At 37.9% G+C, this 14,830-nt stretch overlaps 1 protein-coding gene across 1 annotated transcript in view; it reads right to left on the bottom strand.

The window, feature by feature from the left end:
* The window catches only part of ARID2 (AT-rich interaction domain 2), a 100,208-nt gene that overhangs the window by 84,490 nt on the left and 888 nt on the right, over positions 1–14,830 (bottom strand). Inside the window, exons 2-3 of the mRNA XM_071552348.1 lie at positions 14,604–14,697; positions 13,375–13,472 (exon numbers count right to left, since the gene is read on the bottom strand). Of these exons, the coding sequence (XP_071408449.1) occupies positions 13,375–13,472; positions 14,604–14,697 (192 nt within the window). The remainder of the gene's footprint in view (positions 1–13,374; positions 13,473–14,603; positions 14,698–14,830) is intronic.

The following is a 14,830-nucleotide window of genomic DNA, read 5'->3' on the forward strand; positions in this document are numbered from 1 at the left end:
CCACAACCCTAAAAGCAGAACTCATATCACCACTGGGGGTGCAGCACAGCAGCTACTCAAGCGACAGCAGGACTGTCTGCTTGAAAAGGGATACCACAAGCTGCTATTTAAGATAACAGCAATCATTTCTGATGTACATAAGCAAGCAAGAATGATGACCTATGTTCTTTTTCCACCCTCTCCTATGCACTGAGGTAGGATATGTACCCCATTTAAATAATGTGTTGCTTTTATTCTCTGGAGAGATCAGTGTGGCTGGCAGCTCAAAAGAGAGTGGCAATAAGCACTATTGTTAAACACAAATTTGCATTATCTTTAGTAAAAAATAGCAGTAAATAAATTTCTAATCAGAGCAGAATCAAAATTCTGGATGATAACACCTGTCTAACATAGCAGAAATTGCAGAGTTGCATGAAAAATATAGTATGTCCACATCTTTTACTAATTTACTTGCTCTTTGTTCACTAATTGTTTCAATCAGTAGCACTCACATTCCATAAATTGGAGCGGTTTCAAACAACAGCTATTTTATACATTTTTGGTAGAGCAGGCTGAGTTTGAAGTTGTCTTTCCAAATTACATAACCCCAAGGCCCAGGACAACCAACAGTTTTGTACCACATATGATCAAGAACTGTCAAAAAGAAACAGTACTTTGCAACTACTTCCACTATAAGATTCAAACTCAGTCTCTAAATCTTTCTGTTTGTAGGTGCAAAAATAGTATTACAATTTTTGAATGTTTGGTCCATTAAACCTTTTTCTCATTGAAAACTGATTCTTAACATATATGTAGCAGCATTACAAGTGGAACAGGAAGTCTATGCAATCTATTGCAAACTTTGACGTCCAGACTTGTATGTGCTTTCGACATATCATATATTTCATAAAATTTATGCATTTCTTGTACAATCAACATACAAAATACAGGCAGACTTACTAATTTTCTCAAAATTACAATAGCATTTGAAGAAATGGTTACTGTTCAACAACTGTAACCTTCTTAGCATTCTTAAATGCAGCAAAGCCCATGAAGGAATATTTTCCAGGATGAGACTTTTCTCCCTGCAAGCTATTTAAGGAACAAATAAAATCCTTTATTTGGTTATATGCAAATGTTATGCCTTTATGATACTTTAATATAAGGATAAAAGTAACAGTAATTGTGATGGTGGTAGATTTTTTTAAACCAAAATGAAAATGGTAAATTCAGTGTTAATGAAAAATATAAACTTAACAGAATAGAAATTAATTCTGTTCACACAGCACTGGTAGTGCAAGCAAAGATGCAGAAGAACCTCTGTAAGTTTTACACCAACAAATCAGAACCCTAGTGTAGAAAGCAGATGGTGCAACTTGGTACTTCACAAATGACAGTGTTCACTCAACAGCAACCCAGCATCTGGGCCACAAGTCAATCAATATCCAGTGAACAATTTAAATGAGGGAGTTGGTCATTAAAGACTAACTTATCAGCATTGGATTACATAACCCCTCCCTTTCCTTCTACAATATCTACTCCACTCACCCTTCCAAACAGTGTTCTCTCCAACATTCCCACATTCCTGTCTCCTGACCCAATGCATGAATGCACCCAGATCACTCTGTATTCAGGTTCCTTCCCTTGCAATTCAACTACCTATGCAGAAAGGTCCTCTCTCCCCCTCTCATTAAAGTACCTCCAAACAGCTTGTCTTCCCTCTCCTTTGGCCTACAGGAGACTGAGAGGCAGCCTGTGTTGTTCTGGCCCAGGTGGAGGCAGCGGCAGGGGGTGCCTCCCACCTGGGCACCGCTCTCACTACTCAGAGTGCAAGTGTCTCCTGCCAGGCTGGAGGCCCCACAGTATCCATGTGCCCTGGAGCCTCCACGCTGCACACCTGGATCAGCTGGATGCCCAGTCATGACATGAGTGTCTTCCCAAAGGGCAGCTACTAAGTCAAGAAATACTTGAAGCCTCTGAAGCCACAAACCACAGCAAACCCTTACCATTTAAACCAGAAAAGTCTTGAGGAACGAGGAAAAAGACATGTCCCTCAGAGTCACTTCCACCTGGTACCCTTCTACAGCAGAACCCTGTACTGGGCACCTTTTAAAGGTTCATCTAGTAAGACAACCAGGTCAACAATCCTACATGTTTATATTGTTGCTGTATGTTATATGGTATGTGTACAACGATATTTATGTTTTGCTTACTTCACTATAACTTTGTATCATTATTTCCACAGTATAAAAATGGGTTTTAAGTAATATTTATTTTGATGTTGTGAGTACTGGAAGTTAGCAATACTACAGATCACACTATACTAGTGAAATTATAATACAAATACATAAATTCTTTGGCAAGTTTCTGAAAACTGGTAACAGCTTTTTGGCTTTCTTACTTCCCCCACCAGGAAAAGCAAGCTTCAATTAATTTACTCATATAAAAAACAAAACCTGTCATAAAGTCTTTAAAAAGACAACAAGCACCAAATCTTGAATCTGCAACTTTTGCTTACATGGAAAGACCTCCTGAAAACAACTAATATTAGAACACTCTTTACATCAATTTTAGTACCTTAAGTTTTGAACGTATCTTTATTGACTTTACTGGTGTTGTTTCTTTCCTTGCTCAGGTAGGCACTTTTTGTATCAATATACATGGTCCAGATGTTACGCACCTCACCTCTACAAGTACACTGCAAGAACACCACAGGGTGCTCCCTCCTATTTCAGCCCAGCTACAAAGAGGGATGAATTCTTCCTATGCAAACCTAGAGGCAATTCCACATGGGCAAAAGTCTACAAACACAGCTCGAACAGCAGACCTACAGAAGCACAAAATCACTGTAAAACTAAACAAATATTTTTGCTTTCTACCAGGCACATACAGTTATGGCACACAAATAGTCACAAAGAAAGTGTCAGTACACTTGGGAAAGCTGGGTGTTTGTTTATGGTACCTTATTTTTAAGCCACCTTTTTCTTTCATCTTAAGAAGCACTTTCTTCAACAGCTGGACTAACTCTGTTTACAATACAATTAAAATGCTTATTAGGAGAATGAAAGCTACTACAGAAAAATGGGATTTGTGCAGCCCTAATATAAAAATCTAAGTAGAAAACATTGCATTTCATCTATGACAAAACCCACATTTCTAGGAATGTAACTATATTTTACCAGTAACAGCAAGTTGACTATGGGACATATTAATGGAACACTACTAAACATGATGAAGTCATTGTCACCAAGTATTGTATTTTGATTTGCCAGCCTTTTAAATTTTTACTCTGATACCATATGCATTGACTAGCATAACACCTCTTCTAATAACTTCATGTTATATAAACAGAGAAGCACATGGCATTAAACAAGATAACAAGTTCAGCAAAGTTGGAAGGAAATACAGTAACTTGAAGCATTTTAAAAAATACAAAAAACCCTTTACTTACTTAAAGTATTCCAGGACTTAAGGCCCTATATGTTCTCTCACTACAGGGGTCAGCCTTTGTACATAATTGTGTTCAGAAACAGTATTTTCAATTAAACCCTCCCCTGTATTTCTATGCCTTAGATTCACAAAAATGACCTTGGAAGAACAAGCAAAATGTACACCAATGCTGCAGAGCCCAACTAGGTCCTGCAGAGTACCTGAAAATACATTTTTCAGGTGTGTGAAATACCCTTTAGATATTAATCTGGATCCTGTGAATGCTGCATGCCCATAGCTGAAGATTTTTTTTTCTAGTGCCACAGAATCTATCAGTGTTTTGCTGTAAAATTTGGTATTTCACAGTTGCTAGGCACCTGACATTTAGTGCTCTGTCCTCTTGCCCTTTTACCTGCACACACCTTTAGTTTTTCCTTCAATTTTCTTACTATTAGGAATTCATTTGATTATAGTAAATATGCCACGTGCACTCAATGGGGACAAGGACAGACACCAATGGGACAAGAAACAGAAGACGAATTTATGGGCTGTAGTTGAAAGATTGTGATGATTATGATGATTAGCAGAGAACGAGGGACAGAAAGACTTGTGAGCTTCACAGCCAGGGTAAACAGTATCCCAATAGTCAATCCCACTCAGTCCACAAGCAAGGGAAAGAATTTCTCAATTGGCCCATGTGGGTAACACCACAGAAGGCAAGACAGTGGAGTAAGGATGGCCAGAAAGCAAACTCAAAATTTCTTCAGAGATAACTAATATTGAGATTAATAAATTATCACACTGAACGATGAGTCAGAATTAGGTGTATGTTGATACAACAGATGAGACTGCCATGGAATTTATTCCCATTTCTTAGAGAGAGTACAAGGCTCTACTGTGAAGAATATCCTCCAGAAACAAAGTTATGGTTGCACACTCATACTTACATGAGGCAATTCCTGATTTTTTCAGGTATTTGCTATGCAACTGTAGTGCTGAATTAACGTGTACTGTTAGAAATTTCTATTTTCCCAGGTTTTCATAGATGGTATTGGGGGGTGAAAAGTGTACAAGAAACAGCTCTGTAATCTACAGTGTTTCAAAGCTATATTACTGCCCCAAAATTAGAGAGGACATCTGCGAATTCTGTAACATGGCACTGTTTACCTGGTAAATGTCTGGATTCTGCATCATTTCACTGAGGTTACTGGAAGGCGGACACTCCTGAGTAAAACAACCATGTAAGGAAAGAACTGTTCCTAAGCTTATATCCAGACGTTTTCTTCTAATATACATACAGTTTTTACAAAGCAAACAAACCATATGCATAGTTCTACACCTGTCCTGCACCATAATTATTATTAACATACTCAAAACATGCCAGATTTACCCCCAAAGTAAACTATTTTCATTTAGCTTAATAAAGCCCCTGGGATGTATCTCAACCAAAAAGTTACCCCAACTCATTACATCCCAGTAACACAGGTTGCTGTAGCACTTCAAAGAACTTTAACCGAGCTACTCAAAGTTAGTCCCAAGATCTGGTGATTTACAGAGCTGAGAATCTCTGCACATGGTTTATCATGGAAGCAGAGCAACCTTTGGACTGGGAGGCAGAAGCCGACCAGGAGGTGTCACAGCACCCAACAACGAGGAAGGCAGCCCTAAGTACGGCCCAACTAAACTTCAGCAACCAACGGTGTGAGAAGTCCACCAAACTCCGTGAGAGAAAAGGTGTCTCTGAAACAGAATAACCACCTTACATTATTTTTATGTACTTTAGGCAGCTATGGATTGACAAGTAACTCTGGCAATTATTCTGAAAGACTAGTAATCTGAACAGTTGCTCTTCCCACACCAACAGAAAATAGTATGAACACAGTTCACTCTTACAGGCAAACAAGCTTCAATGCATGATTCAACAGAACTCCTGTCTATTATTACAGGACATGATCACTCCTGCAGCACAGCAGCCTTGCTATAGCTTATCTGTAGTTAAAATAAATGTCTGCACATTCAGTTTAAAGGTAGGAAAACAAAAAGTATTCAGTTTCACTACCTTATTGCCAAAAATGTAAGTGAGGTCTGCTTAAGACTTGAACTTACTGTTCCATGGAGACTGTATTTGAGATGTGAAACCCAGTACACTAATCCAGTACCCCAGGCAAAGCCTAAGCTCACTATTCGGGGTGCCATCTTGCTGTTTTATTATCCTTCCTTAAGATAAGTTTCTTTCTTTCAACCGTTTCAACATTTCTCCGCTTAGGTATCCCAAGTATATTTATTCCCCAGGAATAAAGATTGCTCTTCTCATCTATGCTATATTTTCTGCTTCCCAACATCGTAGAGGGCAAACAAGCTTATGAGAAGTTTTATTTTCCTCATATCTTTCTAATTTATATTCATTTTCAAATATTTAAGATATGACATAGAAGCATGAAGAAACAAAAACCCTGCATTAAAGACCTTACAGTCTCACACTTCTCTGTAAGTAAACAAACACCAGCATACCCACTTTATAAATAGGAATAAAAATATGGCAAATGATTTAACTAAAGCCACAGAATAAATATGTATCAGACTGATAACCAGAACAGCATCACGTGATGGGATCTCTGGCCTATACCAAGTCCCCTCTATGAACTGTGTCTTCTAATAATGTGACGGGCACTCCAAGTTACTCCAAGCAGTCCCATTTAAGTTGTAAAACCCCCTTCTGACACTCTGAACAAGTATTTTAAAACAAAACACAGCAAAACAAAACACAAACAACTCATCCTTATAGTCTTACATACTTAGTTTTCAGTTCTCCAATTCACAGAACATAATATTATCATCCTGTTTTATTTTTCAAACAGTGCTTTCTCAGCTATTGATTAAAGAGGAATTTTAAAAGATAGTAAGTAATATTAGCCTTCTTTTATGGATGGTTTAACTAAGGCTCAGGAAGAAGAAATCTGCCTGTCAGAACTGGATTTTAGCATTATTAAAAAAAAACCCAAACCAACACCAAACAACCAGCTTTACTGTATTTGGATTTCATTCACTCACAAAGTAATAGTCTGAACCTTTGTGTCCTTCTTGTACCTCATCTGTAAAACTTAACAAATTATATTTCTCTATTTCATTAGTGGGAAAAGTGGGGAAGGGGTTAAGGAAAAAAAAAAGAGTATGAAAGTCTTATCTATTGAGGTTTAACTGCAAATAAGCAAGACAATTAAAGCCTACTAGCAACAGAATAAAATCATACAAACAGTAAAACAACCAAAACCAAAACAAACAACTTTTCTTAGCCCAGGCTTATTCCATTTCACAAGGAAAGAAGCCATACCCTTGCATTCCATATGAACTCTTGATCTTGTTGTCATATGCTTGCCATTTTTTCAAACTTAAAACATTATCACAATATATTAGTAATTTTAAGGCATAAACTCATTTACATCCTGTTTCAGTGAAAGAACAGAAAATGGTTTTAACAAATAACTCTCTATCAATTATTAAGAAGATTCAGTAGGTTCTAAAAGTCATCACAGTTATTATAGTGTTGCCAGAAATTTAATCTTTTTAGGTTATTAGTTCTGACATCTGTCTAGATAAGCTTTCAAGTTAAACAATCAGAATTCTGTATTAAAACTGAAGATAACATTCACCCCTCCCCAAAGAAACCAACATATTTCAGCCTAGCAGCAGCCACTAAGGTCATTTCTAACAAAAAACTTGCAGAAAATAATCAGGAAAATATGTTAATATTCATCGCACTAAATTTTCAATATACTTTGCAGCAATACAGTGGAGTATTCCCTCTGAAAGAAACTCTGACAGAGGCCTAACTCATTTACACAATAAACCAGTACTGCAACATAACCATAAGAAGCAGCAATTTTAAGGTAGCTATGTTCTCTTTCACCTGCTGCTTCCTCTCCTCTGATGAGGCCTAATGCAAACGTTGCATTATTATGTAAGTTCTGTTTTCCTTTCAGCAGATTCCCAGCAACCCTGACAAGAGAACATCCAAATAAATAACTTCGACTGAAAGACATTCTAAGTTTTTAACAACCGACACATTTAATTTCCCTAAATAAAGCTTTATTGCATGAACTAGTCTTGATTGTATGTTGCCTGTACGATTCAGTGCAACTGAAACAAAATTGCCCCTCCAACTGCCTAACATACTTCAGAGTTAAAAGCAAGGCCTTAAACATGTGACTGAAACATGCACGACAACTTTTGTTGTGAGGAGGGAAAAACAAGATTTTAAGAAGAAATCATAAAAATGTCATTCATGTATTTTTTTTCCTGTTTTGCCAGTGACTGCAGGATTTGGGACAAAATTCAGTGCAACAGATTCCACAGCGGAAGTCTATAGTTATGCAAGTTCAAAGCTTTCGTTATGGCATCATTCAAGGATGGACAAAACCTGTAAGGTCATTTTGTCCCTTTCTGTGCCATGCTGCTCATTACCTGCTGCATGTGTATTAGTGCCCTGGCCAGGCCAGTGCTGAATGACCCACAGTGTGGGGTCCCCCCTGCTCCGCCTGGCACACCATTTGTACTAAAAGGTATTCAGATACACCTCGGGGGGTTTTGTGCTGCTCTGAACTTGCTCCTTCAGGTTCATCTCAGCTTACACATTAACACAGTCTCTTATTTTACTTGAAATTATCTCCCTTTTAAGTACTTAGACTGTTAAAAACACTTGGAAGATACTGTTTCTCCTCACAGAAAATGTTTAGTCAAACAAAACATAGTTATTTAGTAAATATTTTTTTTTGTTTTCATCAATTAGTCCCTTCAGCCTTCCTAACATTTTGTTGCTCTTATCCAAGTTTCTGTTAAATTGCCCACCTGTTGCAAAGGCTCCCAAGTAAAACAGTACTTCCAACACAGTTCCATAATCTACAGAAATCCACCTCCCAGTTGTTCATGCCTCTGTGGATGCAACCTAAACTCATTTTGAATTTCACCAAGTCTAGATATCATATTGCAGATTGGGGCCTGTCCTTCCTGGCAGAAACATGCACAAATCAGTTTCATATGAAAGGAGATGGGTGCGCACAACTGACAGGATTATCAGGACCATGGTATCGCTCCTATCCCCTTTTCAGCAATGCTGCTTTCCAGGTTATTCCCCCACAACGAATACCTGTTTTGGACTACGGTGCCTAGGCTGTTTTAGCTTGCATTTTCCAAGTTAAATCTCATTTGTATTTTCCAACACTGGGCCTAATTTCTTTAGATAACCTCTGCCCTGACTTGTGTTTAACTCTTCTTGCTCTCGTTGTCTGCTAATACTGCAAGTGTACTATTCACTTTCTCAAAAGTTAAGCAATATAGACACTAAATATGCTTAAAATGGCTAAACTTGTATTACTACATGCATATGTAAGCACTGATGTTACTCTTTTATCACCTGAAACTGCGGTGACTCACCAAATCTATTCTTCATACTTTGTTCTATTTTTGTTTATAGTCCTTCAATCAATTTTCATTCAGATGACTATCCATATACACAAATAATTTGTTAACAATTTTGAGATGTACTTTTATTTTAGAAAATAAGTAAAATTTTACAACAGCTACAACTTTCTCTTCATTTACTGAGGCTTTGAACCTGCAATCAGATCTGGCAAACAAGCCAATCCCGTACTTCTCCATATTCACTGATCTGTGTACAGATGCTGTTGCAGTATCAGATCCTAAATTTAAACACTGAGCAAGAAAAACAAAGAAAACTCTCTTAAAGTAATTTTTGTGTGCAAAATTCCAGGCTTACTATTGTTTCCCTGACATTTCTGCCATTATTTCACTAAGAACAGAATTCCTTTTATCTACTTCTTGAGCTCATGCTTTTTCTTCCCCCTATCCCCCCCCCCCTTTTTTTATAAGAAATCAGTACTATTGTTTAATTTCTTAGTGGCATCTCAAAGATCAAATGACTTATACATATCTTCAGATCTTTCAAGAATCCTCTCTATTTGTCACCAATAACTACTTCATATGGTTCTGATTTTTTAACTGCTCACTGTTTTTCATCCTACTATATATGGAATTTCAGGAAATTCAGCATAATGGCTTGTTTTAATAATAACAACTTTATGCAACTTCTCATTTACGAACTGACCCCTTTCCTATCTACTTACCTCCCCCATCTCCCTGGTATTTAAAACAGCCAATTCTTACTCACTTGAAACTAGTATTAACTAATCTCTGCTGCCTTTGCCAGAAGCTTTCAATACACAACACATACTGCCCACCTTTCAGAAATTTTCTGCAATAATATGATTTAAACTTATTTTACTTCACAGCCAGTCCTTTCACATAATTTATCTTAATGCAGATAAATACCTTTGAAAAGCAAACTAATTTTTAATTCAATTAGGCATATTCCAGTTACATATTTAAGTTTACAAGGCCTCTCTCTCCTCAAGTATAGATGAAGACCCACAACAGAAATAAATGCATCACTTACACTGACATGAAAACCAAGACAACCTTATACTAACCTATGAGGTCACATCAGCCCAATTCTTTGTAGGACTGTAACCTAATCAACCATTAAGATAAAAAACAGGCCATATTCCACATCAGCTTTCTTTTTACCTTCTGTATGTTCACCAACAAAAACGTAAAAGCATGTCCATATGCCCATGTTTACATTTATTACTCCACACTAAAATATTCTTATTAACAATAGAAAATAATCTTTAGAGAAGCATTTAGAAAATGCTTTACTAATTCACCTCAATTGAGATGAAACATCTAATTTGCACTACATCCAATGGAATCACACTCTCTGATGCTGTAAAGACTTACAGAACTACATTAACAAGTACAATTCTATCAATGGTTATCGGCACTGTGGCTTTTGACTGCTCACTATGAGCCACAGTGCATAAATTACTTCACCTGTCAGACAGCTCAAAGCAACACAGCCACAAAGTTTGAATGGTTCAGACTTTCCCTGTTATAAACAACTTTTTCCACTGAGAGACAAGGGTGGACAGTGCAAGGGAAAAGGAGTAGACAGGATTGGCTATCCCGTATTCAACTATCACCTATCGTAAAGTCTACCAGAATTACATCAGAAGTTTAAACAATTCACTGCTTTAATAGAGCCAATCATACATTCCCAAAGACACTGCAAAATTTCACAACAGTCAAAATGAAAGTTATTTAAACAAAAAAGATACACCTCCAAACTGACTAGAAAAAACATAACCTAATGACTGTTTTGCAAAATATTTAGTTTGATCAAGCCAACAGAACTACTGACCTCACACAAGTAATTCAACTTTCTAAAATGTTTACATAGCAATTTTAAGTAAAAATGACAGCATTATTAGAGGCAACACAGCAAAACGAGCAAGTGGTCCATGCAGCTTGAGAGCTTATCTCAGCAAACATGTTATGCCAGATGTTTCATAGAAAGAAGCAACTTCCACCACAAATCACCCCAAATCCAAATCTGCCAATGAACTCATATAGGTGGACACCACTGAAACCCTCTGAATTCAACAGGGTCCCATCTGACATGCAGATTCCTCGTTAATAGTACAGATGACAAGTGACTGGATAAAAATTGTCAGAAAAACTTGATAGGCCTCAATGTCTTTGACTTTGTTTGAAAAATCATTACAATAGTGAGGCCAAGATTATAGTCATACTTGAGGTTCTTGAGGAACTTTTTTTCCAAGAGTAATTGCTCTGCAGTTCAAAATCTGCAGTAGAAAATCTAGCCCTGTAAGAAACTTCAGATTATGTTCTTCAACACAGACAAATTAGACCCTGGCAACATATTTACCATTTGACCACTTTTCTTTCCCCAGAACCAGATACCACTCCCCTTAAACCTTCTCAGTTAAAGCTAAACCAGTGCTAACCTAGTACAGAGATGTGCACATACACAGCCTTACTGGTGCACATGGAAGGAGGGGAACTCAGCTGAGAAACAGGTGACATTCAACTTGGATTATGTGAGAAGCAACAGTGAGTAAAGCAGCAATTTAGAAGAAACAAAACCAAACAAAAACAAAACCATCACTAAAGACCAGTTCACCCCCAAACCAACAACCTTGACAGCTTATTTCAGAGTGGCCTAAGTAAATCACAGAGATTATGGTAAAACATTTTCAAAGATTCTTCATCTTCATCATTTACTGTTTTCCTAAATTCCAAGTAAGCAAAAACCCTTTCAATTACTTGTATGTAATAATTTATATATTTATACATTTTTTCCAACAACTGCATTTTTAAATAATGTCAATATCAGCATGCCAAATAATAAATTAACATTTCTATATGTCTGATTCTAATTTTAAAAGTAATATCTGAATAAAAATTAATAGTCATTAGAAGGCTAAATTAACATTGTTAACTCTCAGCACATAAAGGTTTTCAAAATAAAATGAAAACAAAAATTACATACAATCTTCTACTGTAAAAAGTTAGGCTGTTCAAAGACTTACAAAACATGGAAATAGAAAGGAATTGGTAAAAAAAAAATCAAAAAATCTATAATTCTTCAAATTATATGTAAAATCTAGCCAAGTGGTCCAACATAAAAACTCAAAAAGTGAAAAACTGTTTTCTATGATCCAAGAAATCCTCACCAACACTACCTTAACACCATGTAGGAGAGGAGGAGAAAAAAACAAACAAAAAAACCCAAAACCCAGACAACAGGGAAGGACAACCTAAAGCAAGCTTCCTACTTAATTCCTAGGCCTAGGCCTGCCACAAATCATAAACTTTGCTAAACCTAATAAAAATGATAATTTCTTTTCTTAATATGGATCTTAAAGCAATCATATGTCACCACAAAAAAATTCACTAACTACAAATATCTGAGTAAGGTTTTCCAGTTATCACTGTAACTCAATAACTGCTCCACTGTGCTATGAACTCCACAGCTTCAAACTGGAAGCCAATCTAGGACAACCAATAAGAAAGTGCACCTGTACATTTACTGCATTTCCTAATTCAGAAGGCCAAACTAAAGACAGGTAACGCTTGTATGTACTCAGCTCACCAAAACAGAAATCCAGAAGCCCATACACCTTTTGTATACATTGCACACCTATATTAGCATTAATTGCAGTGAAAAAATGTATTTACAATTCAGAGGCAGAAAATTACATTCCTTAACATGTTTATAAAATTTCATTCTCAATTAACTATGTGTCTACATATAGCATCTAAACAACTATATACACAATCATTTAAAAATATTTTCCACAAAGAATAATTACCAGACCGTCATAAAAATTAATTTCTGTTTAAAAAGTAATCTGGAAACTGCCTGGTACCATACACAGTAATTTAAAATATTGAATATAAACTCTATGTTACATTAAAAAATAATCTGTATAACAAAAAAATTACCTATACAATTTCAAGGAATGCAATTTTATTTTTAAAACCTACAAATTTATTTTTCAAGTAGTAAAAGAATTTATTTAACTCTTTGGACTCTAAAATAAAAAATAATAATATATGCTGCTAGCAATTGATAACAGCATAATTTATCCAAAGCAGTTTACCTTGCTGCAGATGCATTTTCATTCAATGTCTGACCCCACTGAGCAGTAAACAAGTTTACATCTATCAACACATTTCAGTGCTCCAAAAATTAACGTAAGTTTCTCTAACTACAATAACATGATCTCTTAGTAACAGTCCTTTAGTATCGTCATTCTAAAACAATCCAAAAATGGCCCTGACATATATTGTTTGTATACTTGGGATCCCTTCAAAGTTTAAGGCTTGCAGAGGTAAAATAAAAATAACTACAAAACAGATCACCTTTAACTGATCACTGCCTCAGGCCAGTAAGGCATTACAAGTTCCTTCTGCTTTATTTTATATAGCATTTTTAAAGAGTAGGGATATTTTTATTATTGCACACACTGAAAACCAAATATAACCCCATACTCAAAAATACTACTGCAACAGCTTGATAGCACTCACCGCAAGTAATACTGTTTTAAAGCGAAGGCAGCGTTAGAACAACTTCTGGGAAAGTTAAACTCCTCTACAATTTCTCCCCACTGATTCTTCTCTGATACCTGTCAAAAACAACACACAGGCCGAGATACACAACGTACACGAAAACATATTGCTGACAGCGAACGTCACATAAAAAACACATGCTGCAATGAAGCAAATAGATAAATATATAAAAATAAATAAACACGAATGTATATGGGATTTAGGATCATGTATTTTACTGACAGTCGGTAGTATTCACCCTTCAGGAATAATCCAACTTCTTATGGGGCTTTTAATGAATTTATTTTTTAATATACACATTACTTTTTCCGGGGGAAAGTAAAATACCGTCCGGGAAGGCTGGTATTGTTTTGGGGTTTGTTTGTTTTTGTTTTTACTGCCTGGACAATAACCAATCGGGAGTCCCTCTGTCGCCCCCTTTTAAATCCTAACGCGGTCCGTTAAAAACCCAAAGAAGTTTAAAATAATGCAGGGAAGTGCTGGCGGGGGCGCCCCCTGGGCTGCGGGGCGCGGGGGCGCCGGCCCGGGGGTTCCCCCAGCACAGATCCACAAACACACACAGGCCTTTCTTTTGAGGCCTACATTTCTGTCCCCAGCCTTGAAGCCTAAAGATGGCTATTTGATTACACACCGTCTTGGGTGCCCCTTTTGTTATTTTTCCCCGGGAAGGGCTCGGAGGGCAGCGCCCGGCCCCCCCCGGCTGCGAGGATCGTTCCCTAGCCCATGCTCCGTGCCGATTATCGATGTTAAACATGCCCGCTAATTTTGAGTTGCACTAAAACTGCACTCAGACTCTCTCCTCTCTGTATTTCCCTCTGCGAGAGAGAGAGAGAGAGACACGCACAGAGCTGCCACCACAGCCGAAAGAAGCCTCCTGTGGCTGCCCGCAGCTCCCTGCTCCCCCCTCGCCTTCCCGCGGGGAGCAGGGCAGGGGCTCGGGGGTCCCAGGGAGGCAGGAGCGGGGTGCGCGCTGCACCCCCGGGTCCCCCTTCATCGCTCCGCCGACAAGGCCGAGCCACCAACCTGCCTGTCTGCTCGCTTCCTCCTTCCACCCCCCACCTTCTATAACCGGCTTTAAATAGGACTGTTCCCGGCCACCCCGGCTCCCCCCGCCACCCCCGGGGGCCAGAAGAGACTTTTGGGAAGAGGTTAGTGGGAGGGAAACCCAAATTAAAACTTCCACTCACCTTCCCAAATCCGCCTAAAGTGGTGACTCTGGTATAGAGAGCGTGAAGATCCAGCTCCTTCCCACCCACCACGGGGATCTTCTTAAAAGGAGACCTGCCAAAGGAGATACACACAAAACACCACAACTTGTCAGCTCTGCCCCCTTTTCTCCCCTCGCTGGGGCTGCCGTGTCCTTCAGGGAAGGGGCTGGAAGTTGGATCTGGTCGGTTTAAAAGCCTCCCCCCCT

The sequence above is a fragment of the Pithys albifrons genome, chromosome 3 (assembly GCF_047495875.1).
Source record: "Pithys albifrons albifrons isolate INPA30051 chromosome 3, PitAlb_v1, whole genome shotgun sequence".
NCBI lineage: Eukaryota > Metazoa > Chordata > Aves > Passeriformes > Thamnophilidae > Pithys > Pithys albifrons.